Raw genomic sequence first — 21,642 nt, 5'->3', positions numbered from 1 at the left:
CCATGTTAAATTTGGTCTGGGGATGTGGGCTCTTTAGGAGGTAATTAGGCTTAGAGAAGGAAACCCTCATTAGTGAGATTAACATCCTTATATAATAAAGGGCTTTTATTATATAAACTATATATGTATATATGTATGCATACATACATGCATATTATGAGATAGAGACCCTTCTGCCTCCAAAGTTACTGTGAGAAGATGGCCAGCTATGAGGAATGACCCTTAACAGACCTTGACTGTGAACTTCCTGGTCTCCAGAACCTTGAACAATGCCTAGTGTCTTCTTTAAAACCACTGTTTATAACAGTTTGCTTTATTAGCCTACAGAACTAAAATAACCCCAACACCCAGGGAAGGGCCTGCTGCCTATCCAGTTGTCTTCATTAATAGACACTGAAAAATGAACGCCAGCCTTCATCTGCTTCAGATAGTCTTTTATTTCCATACTCTTATGTGACATTTGCAGCACAGGTTATTCAGTTTCTTTGGGACATAAAACCCACACCTGGAAACTGTCAGCAATGCTTATGGGATTTGGGTACAGGCACTTATGGGCCAAGCCCAGGACTCAGGGGCACTCATCTATGTCTCCTGTCAGGGGGAATTGTGCTTCTCTTACACCAAGAATTGCCTGGGTTAGCGCCAGAGCAGTGAAGTGACAGTGACGCCCGAGGCCCTCCGTGTAATCTCCTTCCCCAAAGGCCACCATGCCACTCTGACACGATGGGCCACAAGACCCTCCAAAACCAGAATTGTTATACAGACATAAACAATTAAAATCCATAAAACGTGTAGAAATTCTGTGCTTATTGTTAATAAACATCAAAGTCAGCAAAGAGTTAAAAATATAATACTAATATTACTAAAAGACAAACTTGAGCTCACAATCACTACTGGTGAGATCATAAGCCAACCTGAAAAGACCTAAAAGCTAAGGATTAAGATAGTAGCTTCAAGTCAGGCCTGGCAACATAGGCTGTAATCCCAGCTGCTCAGGAGACTGAGGCGGAATGCAATCTAGCACAACTCTGCCTCATAATAAAACCATTTAAAAGGCGGGGAGTGTCGCTCAGTGGTAGAGGGCCTAGCAAGCGCAAGCCCATCCCCAGCACTAGGGGAGAGGAAAAACAACCCGGAAAGAAGAATGTAACTTCACTGAGAAGCCACATTAAATAAGAGTTCATTAAAAGTTGTGTTAAAAAGACTTTCCAAACAGCTCCACAAAGGCCTACTGCATCCTGGCCACGCTCATTGCCGGCTGGTGAACAAGGAGCCCAGCGCAACGAAGATGGAGGGGGCAGCCGGGGGCTTGGAGGAAGTGGAGTATTGGATGAGGTACTCAGGGTAGACTTGATGCTTCTCAAAAACGACAAAGATGGTTGGGTCGGACATGCTGTTCACGCAGCTGTCATAGAAGGCATTGCTCTGGCCTTCCTTGGCTGGAGGGCGGACGAAAGAAGCACTGCCCCTGACGAAGTCTCCCACCAGCACCCGGGCCAGGAACATCGTGTGGGAATGTGTGTCGGACTTGCTGTAATGGTGGGAATAGGCAGCATCTCTTGCAAAGTAGCTTCCTGAAACGATAACACAGGCTCCACAGGGCATTGGAAGAGCACAGCCCACCCTGGCCATGAGCCTCAGCAGAGTGCTCGTTCAACACCACAGCCCTCTGCCACTCCAGTTCTCTACCTTCCTTGTCCTCCAGGAGGACGCCAACATCTGTGAGGTGGGGCACCAGGATGCCCCCTACTCAAACCATTCTCAGTCCCGAATCCACTGAAAGCCTAGAGTCTGTCAAAACTTAGTCTAGACTTCAGTTTCCCACCTATAAAATGGGGCTGCCCCACCCAGCTCAGGTAGCATGAAAAATGAGTAACGTTCCTCTTACTGAACCACTCACCAGTAACCCAACATACAAAACAATGGTTCTTCTCAAATGGGCCCTAAAACAAGCTGCACACTCTAAGTCTTCATCAGTTTCCAATCCCACAGGTGTCCATCAGACTGAAACTGATCATCAGGTAGTCCACGCATTAAAGTAAGGCAAACAGGTTCTTTTTGGGTTTTGTTTCTCGAGACAGGATTTCTCTACATAGCCCTGGCTCTCCGGGAACACATGTAGACCAGGATGACTTCAAACTCAGAGATCCACCTGCCTCAATTTCTGAGTACTGGAATTAAAGGTGTGTGCCACCACATCTGGACAAAAAACAGATTCTTGAATTTTCTAAATTTGGTTACCACACGAGAAGCTGCCTCCTTAATGAAGGCTGAGAGGGAACCACAGATGCCAGCTACTTGAAAATGGTTCAGAAAATAAAAAGATAAAGCCAACATGGCAACATGTTAAAATTGAGGAATGTGGATAAAATTTATGCAAGAATCATAATGCATACATGTGTATATACACTTATAAACACGTAGCTTGCAACTTTTCTGAGTTTGAAATTACTATCAAGTAATGTTTTAAAATAACAGAAAAATGCCTAGAGAATTCGCATGCGGCAGATGGAATGACTGATTTCTATTCTAGGGTGTCAGTAGGCATAGTCCAGGGTGCTCAGGTTAGAAAGGCGATGCTCTCCACTCCCTGCTCTCACTACCTCTCAGAGACACCATTCTGCCAGAAACAAGGCCCAGTGAGCAGGACTGCCACGCCATCCGTTGACTGAGCTCTCAATCGCACACAACGGAGCACTGCCAGCTCGGGGTTGAGCTGTCCCCACAGAGGCACATGGACTGGCGGGCTCCTCCTGTGGCCTCTGTGAGGCCATCTTTAAGCAGTTTCCCAGCTACCCCGGCCTTACCTTTGCCATAGGATGTGCCATGTAGACCACAGACCCGCCAGTCAAAGTTCTGCTGGCAGATGGCATCCACAAAGCTGGTGTTTGTGCCATGGAACAGCTGCCTCTCATCTACTCCCTTCCCTCCGTTCTGCTTCTGCATCTGCCCTTTTTGCCTAGAATGGTAGACGCATGCTTACTGAAAGAAGAAGGTGTTGGCCAGAGGACAGTCTCCTGACCCATTTTCTTATTATTAAAAAAAAAGGCACAGAGCAGAAGGAGGTTATGGCTCCGCTGGCCAAGTCCTGGGGGCTTAAGCCCCAGAGTGCAGAATGGAGAGAAGAGCAAAGGAAGCTCCCCCCCACAGCAGAAGGTTCCAGAAGCGGGACAGCTCTTAGAAGCAGGCATGGGTCCTTCTGCCACAGCTCCTGAGTGGAAGTGAAGCGGGGAAGCTGGGAACTAGAGACAGCTGTTAGGTCTGGGGTGGGCATTCACCCCAGGAACATCCTCCCTCTCTGCTACGGCTGGTTCCAGCACTGCAGAGCACCCTGATGCTGTTCCAAACCCATGCAAGGCCAAGTCAGCAAGCTCCAGCCACCGTGGAGAGCCATGATGAATTTCTACTCTACGTGGCGAAAAGCTGGGTGACCATGAGCATGTTGGTCCTCACGGGAAGAATAAACAAACAAAGAAACGGGGCCACTCTGCTCTGGGGATACAGCTTTGAGTTCCTAAGGCTGACAGTGTGAATGAACTGTCTTGCTCTGCCCCACTGACCTTCAGAAAGTCAGAATGGACAGGAGTGGAGTCTTGCTTTGCTAGTCACAATGAGAACAGGACATATGCTAGGGAAGCTTCAGTTCCCTCACCTTTACAAGGGCTGCTACGTCACACAGCCTTAGGAAGAGAAAGAAAGAGCAGAGACAGTTCCTAGCATACAGCAGCACTGGGCAAGCATGCAGCCTGTCCTGGAGAGGCAGGCATGCTGGTGAGCAGCTAGCAGGGCAAGGAAGACAGCCTTCAGTCACACATACCACTGGTAAACTTCCCACAGGCCCAGGTTCTGGATTCGCTCGATCTTTTGAACAAAGTAGAAAGGTAATGTACGATTGAAGAGGTTCCACACCTTCTGGTACTCTTCTGAGGAAGAACTGAGAATAATCTTCTGCATGGGGAAAACAATATGTTATTATCATATGACTCAAATACATGAACTGTTCCTGAGACCACTAGGAAGTCAAGATAAAGCCAAAGAGTGATGAGCTCAGCCCCTCCTCCCTGAGATGCAGTCTCTCCAGGTATGGGATGTTTTCAAAGTATAGTTATTTACCTCTTGTTCACTTTGAAAATGGCTCAAAGGTCAACAGGTGGTGCCTAATTCACCCATCTTAAGGATATTACTGTTACTATTTTATATCTCACATAGATCAAAGACAAAAGAGCAGAGCACATGGTCTGGGAGAATTAGAATCAGCAAAGGTGTGTGAGCTCCTCTAGCCCTTCACAGGCTGGCTGCGGCTACTGTGTGTCTGCTTTGTGCTCTGTAAGGCACAGCCTCCACGATGGAAAAGCCTATCTGCAGTGTTCAGCACTGGAAATCAGCCAAGGTGCCTCATACTGCTGGAGCAGTGAGGACATTTGTTAAGAAAGTGTGCTCAGCACCCCTCCCAGAAAGCAGGCCTCAAATGAACTGTCCTCCTGTCTACCACTGCCGAGTGTCTTCCCCTCTGAATGTCCCTCATCCAAACATTCCCCCTTGTTTCCGTTTACTACTTAATGAGACAGGTGTATTAGTCCAGCCCTGCTTGTAAGCTCCTCGCTTCTGCCTCCCTAGCACAAGTCACAGTTCATCCTTTGCCTACACTAACCACCTCCTTTCCCTGAGAGCCACCGTCAACCCATAGTCATCAGCCGTCAAAGACCTACAGACACAAAACTGAAAGTCCACACACATCTCCACCCTCCGGTGCCGTGAGCCATGGTTTCATAAAGTAGTCCCTCCACACTCACCCATCTTTACAGAACCCCTTCTGTCCAGCTCCAGGGTGTGTGAATTCCATACCTTAAATCCTGGGTCTGGCAGGGCTGCAGGGTCCCAGTAGTCTGGAATGCTCCTTGGGCCTTGGAACTTAGTACTGCTACAAAAGGTAATAAGCAAAACCACTTAGTCCTTACACACATGAGAATCCATCACAGGTGATCTCTCCTCACCAATAATATCACGAGTCCTGAGTCTTAGCAAGCATATCTTAAAAGATAGGGAAGGAAACACATAGCAAAGTATCTACACCTCAAGAGCACTTTCATCTCGCCTGCCAGCCAAACTAGACAGCCACCAGTCCTGAGAATCGCACTTCGCAGCTGCACCCGGCAGCCACACAGAGGCAAGCCCTTCAGGAAAGCAGTATACACGGCCCAGCCTCTACCCACGTCGTGAAATTCAAAAGCCTTAATGATATACACTTGATATACAGAAATTTTTGTTCTGTTTTGTTTTTACAGGCAGTATTTTATAAATAGATATTTAAAATAGTATAGCTTTGGAGCCTGACCTTTAACTTACTCTGTAGACCTCAGGCTGGCCTTGAACTCACAGAGATCCTCCTGCCTCTGCCTCAGCTTCCCGAGTGCTGGGATTAAGAGCATGTACCACCAACGCCCAGTTTCAGAAAGTATTTTTAAAACTGTAAAATTGGCCCCTAAACCCACTTGGTAACAGAAATTTGAGTTAAGCTGAAGAAAGTGTACTTGTGATCTGTTTTTGTCCTTCTTAAATGTGAATTCTTTTTTGCAATTCACACACACACACATACACACACACGCTTCTGTGCTAAATTAAAGAGTGTCATGTAACAGAGGCATTATATCATCTTCTAAAAATATAAAGAATAAAAGCAGTACTAAAAAACATGACTCAAAGGGCTTAGGAGTATCACTGAAAACTACAATCCAACTAATTTCCTTTAAATTGAAACCTCCACTGTCTTTCCTACAGCAGATCTACCTTCATCCCAAGCCTCCAGGAAACCCCACAAATAATTTTTCTAGGAAAATGTCACAGTTTAAAAATAACTCAGCAGCCAGGCGTTGGTGGCGCACGCCTTTAATCCCAGCACTCGGGAGGCAGAGGCAGGAGGATCTCTGTGAGGTCGAGGCCAGCCTGGTCTACAGAGCGAGTTCCAGGACAGCCTCCAAAACAATACAGAGAAACCCTATCTCAAAAAACCAAAAAAATTAAAAATAAACTCAGCAAGGCTCCATCAGCAAGAACCAGCCACAAAGTTCTTTTTTTCACCTATTAAGACAGTGAAATTATCTGACTATAAATCAGCATTTATTCTTCCTATGACTAAAGAAAACACTTGGAATACATCTGTAGGAAAACCATAAAAATATCTACTAGAACCAAGCAGAACTGCTAGAAAAATAAAGTGACTTGCTTGTCTCAAGAGAGAAATGAGCTGAAAGGCATGTGGAATGAAAGTATTCAGAAACTGGTCCAGAGAGCAAGAAGATGGGAAATGTGGGAGAAAGGTCTAGTGGGAATCCAATCAGAACCTGAGGAAGCTCTAGACAGAACAGAACTGATAAGACACATCAACCACAGTTTTAAGAAGCCCACAGAATCTCAGGCAGAATAAATATAAATACATGCCTAGATGCAGCCGAATGTGGTGCAGAACTCTTAGACTGTGAGACCTTTACAATTAGCCAGAGGGGGCAAAAAAAAGTATGGTAGCCTCAAAAACTAGTTAGACCCACAATGCTACTGCAAAAGCAACGACGAAAGCAGGCGACAGTAAAGTGGTGGAGTCCGCGTTCTGAGAGACAGCAACCACAGCCTAACAGTCTACCCAGTGAGAGACACCAACCACAACCTAACAGTCTACCCCGTGAGAGACACCAACCACAACCTAACAGTCTACCCAGTGAGAGACAGCAACTACAGCCTAACAGTCTACCCAGTGAGAGACACCAACCACAACCTAACAGTCTACCCAGTGAGAGACACCAACCACAACCTAACAGTCTACCCAGTGAGAGACAGCAACTACAGCCTAACAGTCTACCCAGTGAGACACAGCAACCACAACCTAACAGTCTACCCAGTGAGAGACAGCAACTACAGCCTAACAGTCTACCCAGTGAGACACAGCAACCACAGCCTAACAGTCTACCCAGTGAGAGACAGCAACTACAGCCTAACAGTCAGTCTACCCAGTGAGAGACAGCAACTACAGCCTAACAGTCTACCCCGTGAGAGACAGCAACCACAGCCTAACAGTCTACCCAGTGAGAGACAGCAACTACAGCCTAACAGTCTACCCCGTGAGAGACACCAACTACAGCCTAACAGTCTACCCAGTGAGACACAGCAACTACAGCCTAACAGTCTACCCAGTGAGACACAGCAACTACAGCCTAACAGTCTACCCAGTGAGAGACACCAACCACAGCCTAACAGTCTACCCAGTGAGAGACACCAACCACAGCCTAACAGTCTACCCCGTGAGAGACAGCAACCACAGCCTAACAGTCTGTACCCAGTGAAAACATCTTTCAAAGACAAAATAAACACTCAGACTAAAAACAATCATCTCTCACTTCCCCAGGAAATCTTACCTAAGAAATTTGAAAAGACAAATCAAGGTTAAAATGTGAGTAATTTAATGAAGCCTTCACAGAAAGTGTCTCTTAAAGTTAACACACATATACACACACACACACACAAATATCAAGAGAGTATGAAGGTCCTTACAGTAGGAAAACAAAGACATTCATTCATTCATTTGTGCCTAAGTGAAGAATACAGAGCTTCTTACATTGTCTCTAATATAAGACAGTGCACAACTTCCAAACCAGTAGAGAGGAAAATAAAATATGCTTTTTTAAAAGCCAAAGAATTTTTAGTTTTTATTACACTTAATTTGTGTGCATGTGTATGTGCATGTGTGTGTACATGTGTATGTGTGCATGTGTGTGTGCGTGAGTGTGTGTGTGCATGTGTGTGTGCATGCACACCTCATGTACCACACTACGCATGTGGAAGCCACTAGAAAATTTGTAGTTGCTCCTCTCCGACCACTACGCGGGTCCAAGGGTTTAAACTTGGGTAAGTCAAGTTTGACAGCAAATGCCTTTACCCACTCTTACCAGTCCTGGATTATATTAATCGAAAATACATCTAAACTCAATGTACTCAAATCAGTTTCTAATTTTACATGATGCTCCTACAGACTAAGGTTGGCTCATATGTGCCCAAACAGCCACGGATGCTAGGGTTACTGAGTGAGGAGCCACTGCCATAGGGCTGAGGAGGGAACTGGGCACGTCACCTGTATGGGCAGGATGCAGGACAGACAGCACTCAGATCACAGCCCACTGAAGAGCAGAACTTGAGTTACTTTCCCCTATTCTGTATTTGGTTAAAATAACTACTTTTCTGTGGTGTCAGGGATCATCCAGGGTCTTGCATTGCACATGCTAAGTATGTGTCTGCTTATGGTCCCCTAAAAACTAAATTAGAATGATGACACAAGAAATCCAGTCTCAGAAAAGAGACAGAGAAAAAGACTTTTTCCAAAGTTTGCTTAGGGCAAGCTCTGCATAGGGAAAGAAAAAAAAAAATCACTTCAAATAATGTGATGTAGGACCATTGCAATCAATCACAACTAAACCTAGAAGCAATACCAAAAAGAATGGCATTTAACCAAAACAATAAAACAAAAGCAAAAAATTAAAAATTAAAAAAACAGCTCTAATGGGAAATGCCTTATAAATACCAAGACAATAAAGCAGGTAACAAGAAAGAGGATGTATTTGAAGTCCATGGAAGCAGTCGAGGGCTAACGGCCCTACGAGATGAAGAAGCTCTTGGGGCTAGGGAGTTGTTTCATTCAGTAAAGTGCTTATGTGTGAGTATAAGGACTTCTGTTCCCGGGCATCCACGATGGAAGGAGAGAGAAGAACCAGCTCCCAAAGTTTCTCTCTCGCCCTTCCATGCATGGGCCATGCCTATGCAAGTCTGTTTTCACACGCATGCATACACACACAATCATAATAAAATTTAAATTAAGAAAAAAAGACGCAGGTGGTGGTGGTACACACCTTTAATCCCAGCACCCAGGAGGCAGAGGCAGGTAGATCGCTGTGAGTTTGAAGCCAACCTGGTCAACAGAGCAAGTTCCAGGGCAGCCAGGGCTACACAGAGAAACCCTGTCTTGAAAAACAGACAGTCCACAGGAGAAAAAAATGGAATTGGTGAATTGCCCCTTATGTTTTAAAAAATATATACTCAACCTCATTCATAAAAGTAAGCAACCTAAAATACACCATGAGAAGAGCAGAAGCCCAAGGGATTGAGGATTCACTAGAGGCAAGGCCACGGAAAATCAGTAAACTGTGATTTTGCTGGGTGGCCAGAGTGATCCAAGCTCATGGAAAGGAACTCAATTTGCCTTCTGACCCTGACCTGACAACCAACCTCCAAATACACCAGAGGGTTCTCTGTAGCAAATTAATAAACTATGTTATGTACAAATGCTAATGAACCACACAAGCAGAAGCAGATTAAAGAAGTCTTCAATGATTTGAACAGAGTAATTACCCACATATTTTAAAGAATTTTTTTTTGTTTTTTTCGAAACAGGGTTTCTCTCTGGCTTTGGAGGCTGTCCTGGAACTAGCTCTTGTAGATTAGGCTGGCCTCGAACTCACAGAGATCCTCCTGCCTCTGCCTCCCGAGTGCTGGGATTAAAGGTGTGCGCCACCAACGCCCGGCTTAAAGAAATTTTTAAGGTATGTATACCATAGGCTACTTTTTACATAAGGAAAGACAGGAAGTAGGCAGATGGCTTTATATGGGTCCCTGTGCATATACACATATTATTTTATATGGGTCCCTGTGCATATGCACATATTATTTTATATGGGTCCCTGTGCATATACACATATTATTTTATATGGGTACCTGTGCATATATACATATTATTTTATATGGGTCCCTGTACATATACACATATTATTTCATATGGGCATACATACATATTATTTTATATTTTTTATAGTTTTGCAAAGATAAACACAGAAAAGGGTAATTAGAAGCAAATAAAAGTGGTTACCACATTGAGATCAGGGTAGAGATAATACAGATACAAACTACTGAGTATACTCTACTATAGAGTTCTGACTTTTAAACAAGTACATGTTTTACATTTTATCAAAGATAAACTTTAATCAGAAGAGGAAAAAGGAGAGAATATTCTCAAGAACTTATGTTGCTGTATTTGAGTACTAGCACATTGTTTCTTGGACTACTGATACACATTTCCTCTCACTTATACCAAATCTTTTTTAAATGACATCTCTGTTTTACAAACACAATCAATAAACTTTCTCTTTGAAGTCTTCAGAGTACCAACAAACCCAAAGTGATCTTGGCTTCTTGGGCTAATAAGCTTCGGCAGCTAACAACACTGCTGCCTGAAAGTCCCAGCATTGGCCATGGCAAACTCAGACTCTAAGGGGAACTTGGTACATCTCCACTGTTCAGGCCATCTTCTAGTACACAGCTATGAGGTTTGGTTAGCTCCAATGCCATCACACTTGCCCAAGACTAAACCACTCTTGCTTTAAAGGAGGCTTGATCAGTGCTGAGCTCAAGAATTCCCATCAGCTACAGGAAATCTCTCTCCTCCCTTATGTGCTGCCTATGGGTTCAATTAGATGCTCCTAACAGCCATCCTGTGACACAAAGAAACCCACTGTGAAAGTGAAGCTGCTTTGCTAATGACTATTACACCAATAGTTTCTTTCTTTTGTTTGTCTGGGAGTTTTATTTTTCAAGACAGGGTTTTTCTATGTAGCCCTAGGTGTCTTGAACTTGCCTTGTAGACCAGGATGACCTCAAACTCACAGAGATCTACCTGCCTCTGTCTCCTGAGTGCTAGGTTTAAAGGTGTGATGGCATACACCCAGCAACTTCAACATTTTTTAAAGATTCAGGTCCATAACTCAGTTGTCACATTTAAGGCAAACTGATGGTCTGGTTTCAAATCTAGCCAGGTTTGCACATCCCAACAGACAGCCTTGTGACTTTCTGATGATCACAATGCTAATTGTCACTATGGCTCAAAGACTTCCCCAACTAGGCTTCAATTTTGATGCTGTTTTGTTGTTGAGACAGGGTTTCTTTGTATAGCCATGACTGTCCTGGAACTAGCTCTGTAGACCAGACTGGCCTTGAACTCACAGAGATCGTTTGCCTCCATTCCCTGGTACAGGGATTAAAGGTGTGTGCCACCACAGCCCAGCTCCCATAGGTTTCATGACGGTAGTATGCTAGTCATGCGTGCTAGTCAGTACCCTTTCATGTAGTCTGAGAAGCTTCCTGTTACTAGCAGCAAAGCTTTTCTCAACTGAAACCATACACCAGGCAAGGTCACAAATGTCACTTACCAGGACTGTTTCATCTGGACATCCTGGGGAGAAACATACTTGGGCCTTCGACAAACCTTTCTGACGGTGCCATACACAAGGTTTTTCTGAAGAAAGGCTGAAAAAGAATCTAATGAGAAAAATAAGCATGTACACACACACACACCAAGACACCCACCTACACCTACCCACACACACACAGAGTATGCACAGCAGTAATGTTCTGTAAACATAAATTAAATGGGTTGAACAGAGATAATCCAACATGTGAAACCTAAGATCAGTCTTAAAAATAAGGCCATTTTTCACATTTCAAATAGTCATAAAGAAAATAGGTATCCTTAGGAGACTGAATTTAATGAATAGAGAAATGATTAGTAATTGGTGTATCAATTACACATAAATGCTTTTGAATTATTCCTTCCAATAATATTTAAATTATTATTTTGCTTAGCAATTTTCCAGCTTAGATGTGAAGAAGTTCCAGCCAAGTCTGAGATCAAATTACCACATTTTGAGTTAATGCAACTTATATGTAATAATGTTGTCCTTATGATTTTTTAAAATTTGAATAAGCTGCCCCTCAACTGAAGAATGGATAAAGAAAATGTGGTATATTTACACAATGGAGTACTACTACTCAGCGGTAAGAAACAAGGACATCCTAAAAATTCACAGGCAAATGGACAGAACTAAAAAAAAAAAAATCCTACGTGAGGTAACCCAAAACCAGAAAGACAAATATAGTATATACACACTCATAAGTGGATACCAGACATAAAGCAAAAGATACCCAGCTACAATTGACAACCCCAGAGAAGCTAGAACCCTCTTCCAGAAACAGATGGGAGCAGATGCAGAAATCCACAACTAACCAATGGGCCAAGCTCCTGGAGTACAATCCAAGTGAGGGAGGAACAATTATATGAACAAAGGAGTCAAGACCATGATGGGGAAACCCATGGAAACAGCTGACCCGAGCTAGAGAGAGATCACTGACTCAGGTCTGACAAATGGGGAACCTGCATAAGAACGAACTAGACTCCCTTAATATAGGTGACAATGGTGGATGGGACAATATATGAGGCCACTGGCAGTGTGTCCAAGATCTAACTCTAATGCAGAAACTGACTTAGTGGAACCCAATCTATATGGAGAGATACCTTGCTCAGCCTAGACACAGGGGTCTAGGTTCTGCCTCAGCTAGATAATGGGACAGACTTAGTAGACTTCCTAAGGGAGGCCTTACCCTCTCCGTGGAGCAGGTGGGGAGTGGGGAGAGCAGGAGGAGAGGAGGGAGGGGGAACTGGGAATGGGATGTAAAAACTAAAGAAAAAAATTTAAAAATTTGAGTAAGCTGACTCTAGAGCAATATTTATCAATCTTTTAAAATACATGTTCCCTTTAATAAACAAAACATTTGACCCACCCTCAATCTCAGGTCCATAGAGAGTGGGTATCCATCCACATTTGCATTGAAGATTACAAATATCTAGACATTATATTTCTTATTAAGAAAACCCTACCATACTTAAATATATAAACCAATTTTTATTTTCCTTTTAAGAACATTTAATACTAAAAACTTTGGATGTGTGGAATCTACCTGCCTTTGAACATAACCCATGTAATAACCTGAGGATGTGTCCCTTCCACTGCAGTCATCCTCATATCTTCTGGAATCACTGCTCACCCAGCCCCCACAGCCCTCTGTCACCATCACTTGGCTTATTACCCACATGTAGTGATAGCTTGCTTATACTCTAGTAAATAAAGCTTGCCTGATGATCAGAGGGAGGAGCTAGCCACTAGCTAACAATAGAGGTCTGGAGGTCTGCGCAGACAGACAGGAAGTGAGATGGCTGGAGAGAGAGGAAATAAGAAGGTGGGGGGAGACAGAGCTCAGTTTCTTTTCCGCTGAAAAATTAGGGAGGTAAGGTGTGGCTGTGGCCTGCTCCTTCATCTCTCTTATCTTTCAGCATGTTCCCCTTTTTCTGACTCTGGATTTCTATTATAAATCCTATTAGAACTCATGCTACAACCAAATATAATGAATCTTAAATGACCTTTCATTAGTTGAAATAGGCTATTTGGCATATATGGAAGTATATGTTAAATACCTTCTCTAACCTTCTGTTGGTGGAAAAAGAGCCCCTTTTCCTAATGAGCTTGTTGTTTTCTTAATTTACACTGGGACACATCCCTAACTGAGCTGGCTGTGAGTGATTCTGCTGTTGACAGCCAGGAACAGGAGCCATTACTCTGCTTCTGGAAACCTGGCTATCACTTCCGTACTCTGTCATTAAGAATCTTTACCAGAGGCCGGGCGTTGGTGGCGCACGCCTTTAATCCCAGCACTCGGGAGGCAGAGGCAGGCAGATCTCTGTGAGTTCGAGGCCAGCCTGGTCTACAAGAGCGAGTTCCAGGACAGCCTCCAAAGCCACAGAGAAACCCTGTCTCGAAAAACCAAAAAAAAAAAAAAATCTTTATCAGAGCTGGTTTCCCCAGACCCGTAGAATAAGTCATTTGGGCTGCTATGTATACATATTTTGAAAGTATTTGCTTCCTGATAATCAGTAAGTGTAAGTGGCAGAGTTTAGCTTGAGACTATTTCATTATACATAGTAGAGACTGTGTAGGTGACGCCAATGACTTCCATGCTGTTCTTTTATAGATACTACTATCTACCAAAAAATAAAACTCAAGCCACTGGCGAACTGACCACCTAATGACCTTAGGTCAGGCCACTGTGGGAATGTTTTTTCTAGCTACATCCTTGTCCTGAAAGTCTGCTCTATCTCCAGGGACTGACGTTCAAGCTGAGAACTAGAAAGGTATGTTTGACATTTTCCAGATATTCAAAAGGACTCTTAAACTATGGTTAGCAGCAGAGGAGTGACCAATGCGTAAACTAAGTCTTAGGACAACTCTGCTTCTTCTGTCCCCCTGTGCTCTTCTACACGCTATCATCAATTACAGAGACCGCCACCTGTGACACTCTTCTTCTGTCCCCCTGTGCTCTTCTACACGCTATCTTCAATTACAGTGACCGCCACCTGTGGCACTCTTCTTCTGTCCCCCTGTGCTCTTCTACACGCTATCTTCAATTACAGTGACCGCCACCTGTGGCACTCTTCTTTTGTCCCCCTGTGCTCTTCTACACGCTATCTTCAATTACAGTGACCGCCACTTGTGGCACTCTTCTTTGTGTCCCCCTGTGCTCTTCTACACGCTATCTTCAATTACAGTGACCGCCACCTGTGACACTCTTCTTTTGTCCCCCTGTGCTCTTCTACACGCTATCTTCAATTACAGTGACCGCCACCTGTGACACTCTTCTTTTGTCCCCCTGTGCTCTTCTACACGCTATCTTCAATTACAGTGACCGCCACCTGTGACACTCTTCTTTTGTCCCCCTGTGCTCTTCTACACGCTATCATCAATTACAGTGACCGCCACCTGTGACACTCTTCTTCTGTCCCCCTGTGCTCTTCTACACGCTATCATCAATTACAGTGACCGCCACCTGTGACACTCTTCTTCTGTCCCCCTGTGCTCTTCTACACGCTATCTTCAATTACAGTGACCGCCACCTGTGGCACTCTTCTTCTGTCCCCCTGTGCTCTTCTACACGCTATCTTCAATTACAGTGACCGCCACCTGTGGCACTCTTCTTCTGTCCCCCTGTGCTCTTCTACACGCTATCTTCAATTACAGTGACCGCCACCTGTGGCACTCTTCTTCTGTCCCCCTGTGCTCTTCTACACGCTATCTTCAATTACAGTGACCGCCACCTGTGGCACTCTTCTTCTGTCCCCCTGTGCTCTTCTACACGCTATCTTCAATTACAGTGACCGCCACCTGTGGCACTCTTCTTCTGTCCCCCTGTGCTCTTCTACACGCTATCTTCAATTACAGTGACCGCCACCTGTGGCACTCTTCTTCTGTCCCCCTGTGCTCTTCTACACGCTATCTTCAATTACAGTGACCGCCACCTGTGGCACTCTTCTTCTGTCCCCCTGTGCTCTTCTACACGCTATCTTCAATTACAGTGACCGCCACTTGTGGCACTCTTCTTCTGTCCCCCTGTGCTCTTCTACACGCTATCTTCAATTACAGTGACCGCCACTTGTGACACTCTTCTTCTGTCCCCCTGTGCTCTTCTACACGCTATCATCAATTACAGTGACTGCCTTGTGACACTCTTGGCTGGTTTCCTCCAGTACAAGTCATTCCCCTGAAGAACGGAAGAAACTTCTCTGAGGGGCAGACAAGCATCGGGGAGTCTTCCTTAAACAAAACCACAAGTGCTATAAAACCACAAGTCAATAATAACTGGACGAGAACAAGCAACCAAGTGGTGTTAGGAAAATTCCCCAATGGCGCTTTGCTGCCTTCCACACGGAACAGAGTATACAGAACCGTGTTGACGGTACTCTGTGCCAGCAAGTCCTGATTGCCTGTGCCATGCTGGGTGTAAGACACTCAATGCAAGCAAAGGTGACCAAGATTAGCTGGATGGAAACGTCTGCAGAGACCAAGAGAAGCTAAAGCACAACTAAACTTGACGCGTTCCCATAAGTCAGCCACTGAAGAACGGGCCAGAGCTGACTTCTCTACTTTTGGGAAAGATCATCGCAGCCTCTGGACACTAACTGCAAGTACAGAGCATTTGGTGTATCCTAGAACATCAAGGCTGAAAGCACCATGCGGGCCTTGGCAGGGACCTTCAGATACAGAACAGTCACACTGTATTCATTGGCCCTGTCCCTCCGTGCGTCAGAAAAGTTCCCTCTCCTCATGCCCTTGAAGCACACCTCCCTGACAATGCAGGACAGTATCACCGGTTGATGGGTCTAGCTGCCTTTTGAGACATACATCTCCTTTCTTCTACCAGCCCAGGCCCCCAGGTTAAAATGGGAGGGCTAGACTCACTCCACAAGAAAGGGTTACCTTTGAAGTCTAACTCATAGTTGTGCTTTCCAGCCTGGAACTTCAAGGTGGCTGCCTGGGAATCAGCCCCTGGGACACAGAATGCCAGGTAAGCCTTTTCCACGTCACTGCTGCTGATGGTGGTCACAGGGTGCACCGTGCCCTGTAAGGGGAAATCCAGAGATGTCATGGAGATGAGCAAAGATGCTGGTCGATCCAGCCCCTGTTCTAGACAGACGATCTTGTTATAGGGAAAGGGGAGGAGCCAGGGAGCAGGGTGAGGAGAGGGGCGATATGGAAGGGAAGTGACATGACTCTCCTGAAGCTATTCTTGTAACCTCCCTGGAGGAAAACAAGTATGAACCAGGCCCCCCTTAGAAGAATGGCTTGGCTCTATGAAGGTGGTCAGGGAAGGGGCAGAAGGCACACCGTTTGGAAGGAATGTAATTTATGGGTCCATAATGATGCCTATATTTCTCATTTTAAACTCTATCAGCCTTCAAAACTAAATTACTGGGCTATAATTTGGAAGAATGAGGATGTAGTATGAAAATCCCTTCCAAGGAAATGAAGGAAAGAATCAGCAGAGAGGAGACAGAGTCAGACATGTATCTCAAGCCCAACCCCAAACCCTAAGGCCCAAAGCCCTTAACACAGGTTATCACAGGGAAGACAATGAAGACAGCCAAACAGCAGGCAAAAGCAAGGGACTTTGGCTGTAATATTGAAGAAGAAACCAGTGGCTAAGCTGAGGAAATCCAAGTTTAGCACTTGGAGAAACTAGAAAGATTTGAAGGAATGGAAATCTCCCATGTGTTCTAAGGCAGGCCCGGTTGATTCTAATATTAAATTTTGGGGTGCATTCTAAACTAAGAAACAAACATAGCATTTCTGAAAATCAAGAGAAAATTGGCTTGAAACCAGAAATTAGAAAAAATAAAGAGCCCAATTATATGAAAAGAGAATGGCCACAAGGCTATACAGCTAACACTATAAAAGGAGACCCCGGAACCCATCAAGTCTACCTGTGTCCACATCCTAACAGCATGTGGGCACACAAATGACATCCATACGCTGTTCATTTCTAGAGATTCCCAAATGTCCTAAACAAGTTTACACATTGTAAACAAAGAGGAAGAACATGCAAAACCGAAGAGTGGACTGTTGAAGGAGAAAGGTCTCCAACTCTGAGCTTGGCAATGCAGTCTGGGAAGCTGCCCAGGGACCTACTTTTGCAAGAGTGACATCAGAGCTCTCTGTGTTACATCAACAGGGCTGCCTCTGTCTTCCCCCAAGAGCCAGAAGGATCATCAAATAAGACATGACTGTTGCCTTTGGTAGTGTTTCTAGCCTATCATTGATCCCAAAAATCTTGTAACCAGGCAAGCCAGACTCATGGAACACGCTCAGCCAATATCTGTCTCCTCTCTTCCACACGTCAGGGCCCAGCCTCTTTCCCTCATGCTCCTGACCAAGCTAGAAAATTTATCTAAATGAGGCCACATACAAGTAAGACATCCCAGGATCCTGGAGAAGAGAGGAGAGAAGGCAGGAGCAGTTGGGGAGGCAGATGCTAGGCAGGCCAGAGCAGCAGGTGAGGCAGGTGCTAGAGAGAAACTATAGAATAAAGGGATTAGGCAATAAGGCCAGCACCAACAAACAGTAACAGCTCCAGCCAACCAGCAAACAGAAGCAGCAATACCGCTTCCTTTGGTAGCCATCTATTTCTGAAGAGGCTAAAGTATACTATTCTAAGCATGGAAGATGCTCCCATGGCAAAAGAGAATGTCTGGTCCTTGTGGAGTTTACATAAAAGTCTGATCAGAGAAGGGCATTCAGAGTATAGTTAAGAACAAGAAACCAAAGCCTCGATACAACCTCCAACAAGTGAGGGAGGGAACGCGACCATCGGGCCCCACAGACAATTCCACTTGGAAAAGGATCTCTACAGAAATGGCTCTCTCCACATGCTGCACTTCTGTAAGTCCCCAGAGGATCCTTTCGAGCTTGCCCTTGTAGACATCTTCATATAATTTGACAGTGAGTTACCTGATTTGGGTTCCAAATCAATCTCTGATATAAGTCAATATTCTCACACATTGCTATCTTCTGAAATTGTAGAAACAGGCAAGAAAGGCAATTTGAAAGCCTTCAACTTTATACTATAGTTTAGGTACTAGCTCCAGAGTTTTCTATTCACTAATAAAGTCAATGAAAAGAGCTGACATTATGACAGTTATTTAATATTCAATTCTCATGATCCAAGACATCTCATCATTCAGACAGGCTTGTGAAGACTACGTCATCCAGGTGTCTAGGAATGCTGGTGTCTATCAAGTGCGCTCCCTGGCTCCTTTGTGCTTCTGTTTAGAGTGGCTTCCCCATCTTATGTGAAACAGTCACACTTTTATAATCACACTTACTTGTCGTCCATATTCCTGCCAAGAACCAAACTCATCCAACCAGTACCAAATCCAGTCAGTCATGAGGATGAAATGCGGGGGTTTGGTGACTGAGGAAGCTGTGGAGAGTCGGCGAGCCACGGTTCTACCAAACTTCATGGAACCAAAGTCTAAATTCTCAATGTGAAAGCCAGCAGATGACTCTGTGTATATAATTCTGGGAAAGAGAATGAAAGAGCAGATTAAAATTTCACAGGTCATTCTGCTTCCACCCATGAGAATACATGATGTGCAAATAGTAAATGTGTCACACAGCTTTAGAGGTGTTTCCAGTGGTGAGGAAACCTGTTTTACACGATTGTCACTTTTGCCCTATAAAAATCAGGGTGATACAAAAGACTGGTTATCATTAAAATCCTTTCACTGTAAAATTCAGAAAATGCTGGCTAAAATACTCTTCTTCAAAATAATTACCAATGGAGATGCGGTGGAGGCAGAGCACTGGCCTAGCATGAGCAGGCCAGTTTGATCTCCAAGGGTTTGATCTCTTACGGAAAATAAAACACATTACTAAGCTGTCAAAAATAGAAAAGAAATTCTTAGAAAACAAAAACAGCAACAGTTAGCATGTACTGAGCATTGCCAGCCCCCACATAAAATAATTTATGTGTAAGGGGTTCAATCTTTACAACCCTATGGGATGAGGCTATTATCTTCATGTAACAAAGGAAAAACAAAAGCCCATGAAAGCTAAGAAACACTTCTGAGCAAAAATAGCCAGCAAACAAGGTATAAAGGAAACAGGCTAGCCACCAATCCAGGCTCCTTTCTTAACGTGATGCTGCTCAAAGACCAAAGGGAATCACAAAACCAGAGTCCAAAGTGAGGCAGTGTCAATGAGTAATGATGTATTTTTAGCAGCCAAGGTAGAGAGGGACATATGCAAATGTAGTATCAGGGTAAGAAAGGAGGTCAGTTCTAAGGAGAGATTTTTTTTTTCTAGTCCTGGATACTGGACCAAGGACTTCACACACACTAAGAACCCACTCCTCAACTGAGCTATACTCCAGCTCTCTTTTCATTTTGAAACAGTCAATAAGTTGCCCAGGCAGGTCCTGAACTTGTGATCCTCCTGCCTTAACTTCCCAATTAAATGAGATTGCAGAAGAAATACTTCTAGCCAGAATTTGGGAAGTTCAGGCAGGATCACAAATTCAAGGAGTTTGAGGCCAGTCTGGGTTACTTGAGACTCCATCAAGACAAGAGAGAGATCAGAGTTGAGGTGTAGAAGAGAGAGAACAGAAACAGATCTCTGGACAGCTAGGTCCCAGGGACATGCCATGTCAAGGCAGTCAGCCAGGATATTCACCTGCACGCACACTGGTTCTGCAGGGAAGAGGAAGAATGCCCCCGACTCTCAGCCAGTCAAGCTCACACAAGTTCTAGAATGTTTCACACTTCTATGTTAGAATTAGCAGTGAAGATAGTGGTTCCCAGAAAAGCAAACATCAATTCCCTGGATCACCTCCTAAACATTTCCACAAATAAAGTTTCATCCAACAGGATCTCAAAATCAAATCAAACAACACATGTGGAAAAAGAAAGACTGAGAAAACACAGTTGACAAAACAGAATCAGACTACTGAGACAACAAACTAGCATTCTAAGGTACAAATATATGTAAAGTGGTTCTTTTTAGTTAACTATCGAAATTCCAAGTTAGGATTGAGACTAAAAGCAACTGACCAGGTAAACTTGATGAAAAAGAAGAACATTCAGGAATAAGTAATATAATACCACAAATTTTAAAGTCATAGATGGACTCAGTGGATTTCAGATGAGGCTGAACTGGTGGCTGAGACTCTGAGAACTCTCCAGCAAAGAGAGGAAAAGGGAATGAAAGAGAAGTTAGGAGAATAAAAGACAAAGTGAGGAGCTCTCAGCCTACCGTTCATCACAACTCCAGCCCAATTCTAGAGGAAGGAGACCAAGGCTCAGAAAGTGGGCCTGCGTCTGCAGAAAAACTATAAAGACACAGTTCTCCCCAAACTCACAGCAGTCAATGGAATTTTATCTAAAAATACAGCAGAGTTATCTGTAAGCTGATGAAAAACTTAAATTCCTAAAGAGCAAAATGGCAAGAACCAGAAGTGGCAGCAAGAGGAGGAAGATGAGCCTTTGCCTGGCCAGTTACCAGAACCTGGTATCACGCTCCAGCGGGTGAACGAGCGGGCCAGTGGGGGGCTGATACAGACAGTGCCAAAAGAGGCCAGAAGTGACCAACACGGTGACCGCACAGGAGGCACTGAGACAGGTGTAGGGAAGATGTACTTGACAACGCATATGAAAATGGGCTGAAGTGAGCTAAGGTGTGTTAACATTTTACCAAATTTGGCTCTCTTTTCCAGAAATGAGTAGTCATAAGCTTGGATAATATGAGTGTACTCAGTAGCTTAGCTTTACAACAGGTATTTTAATTGTGAGTAAATTAATTAAAACTTTTCAAAAGATATTGGAGAAACTGGTGATTCACCTAAGAATGAAACGGAGCTCAAATTTAATCACATAAAAAGAGAATTTAAATATAGTGTTATACTTAAAATGTTCACTTTTAGAAGAAAACTCAGAACTTTTTTGTTATTGGACTAAAGGAGGATTTCTTAAGACACATAAAGTATGAAGTCATAAAGGAAAAGATGATAAATATTTCTCTGCATTAAAGGACTGTTAGCTAATGAGAGCTGATTTTTTAACTCACATTTAACATGCAGAAATGTAGAGACTAACTCAAAATAAATGGATAGGTGAAAACACAACTCTTTCTACTCCCAAATATATTTAAGGATGGACAGCCAATGGACATGTGGAAAATGTTTTTCACTGAAAATCAAGTCTATGAAAACTGAGAAAACATTTTTCACTCTTAACTAGTTAATATGTAAATGATCAACAGTACCAGTACTGGGGAGATACGTCCTTAAATGCTGCTGCAGAAGTGGAAAATACTACAGTCACCTGGAAAAACGGTTATCACCTGACAAAGTCGAGGACAATCACAGTCTCCCTCTTGGAAATCCCTTTGGAAATTC

The 21,642-nt window shown here is 44.0% G+C and overlaps 1 protein-coding gene across 2 annotated transcripts in view; it reads right to left on the bottom strand.

Annotated features, from left to right (window-relative positions):
- Positions 1-419: 419 nt before the first annotated feature.
- Parp12 (poly(ADP-ribose) polymerase family member 12) overlaps positions 420-21,642 on the bottom strand; it is a 40,986-nt gene continuing 19,763 nt past the window's right edge. The window contains exons 6-12 of one of the 2 annotated variants that reach the window (XM_040728788.1): positions 18,575-18,770; positions 16,173-16,314; positions 11,241-11,349; positions 4,846-4,921; positions 3,818-3,948; positions 2,808-2,959; positions 420-1,574 (exon numbers count right to left, since the gene is read on the bottom strand). In XM_040728788.1, the coding sequence (XP_040584722.1) occupies positions 1,249-1,574; positions 2,808-2,959; positions 3,818-3,948; positions 4,846-4,921; positions 11,241-11,349; positions 16,173-16,314; positions 18,575-18,770 (1,132 nt within the window). In that variant the 3' untranslated portion in view covers positions 420-1,248. The remainder of the gene's footprint in view (positions 1,575-2,807; positions 2,960-3,817; positions 3,949-4,845; positions 4,922-11,240; positions 11,350-16,172; positions 16,315-18,574; positions 18,771-21,642) is intronic. The other variant, XM_040728789.1, reaches the window with a different exon arrangement.

The sequence above is a fragment of the Mesocricetus auratus genome, unplaced genomic scaffold (assembly GCF_017639785.1).
Source record: "Mesocricetus auratus isolate SY011 unplaced genomic scaffold, BCM_Maur_2.0 Super-Scaffold_100019, whole genome shotgun sequence".
In the NCBI taxonomy this organism is placed as follows: Eukaryota; Metazoa; Chordata; class Mammalia; order Rodentia; family Cricetidae; genus Mesocricetus; species Mesocricetus auratus.
This window is presented reverse-complemented; position numbering and strand designations above follow the sequence as displayed.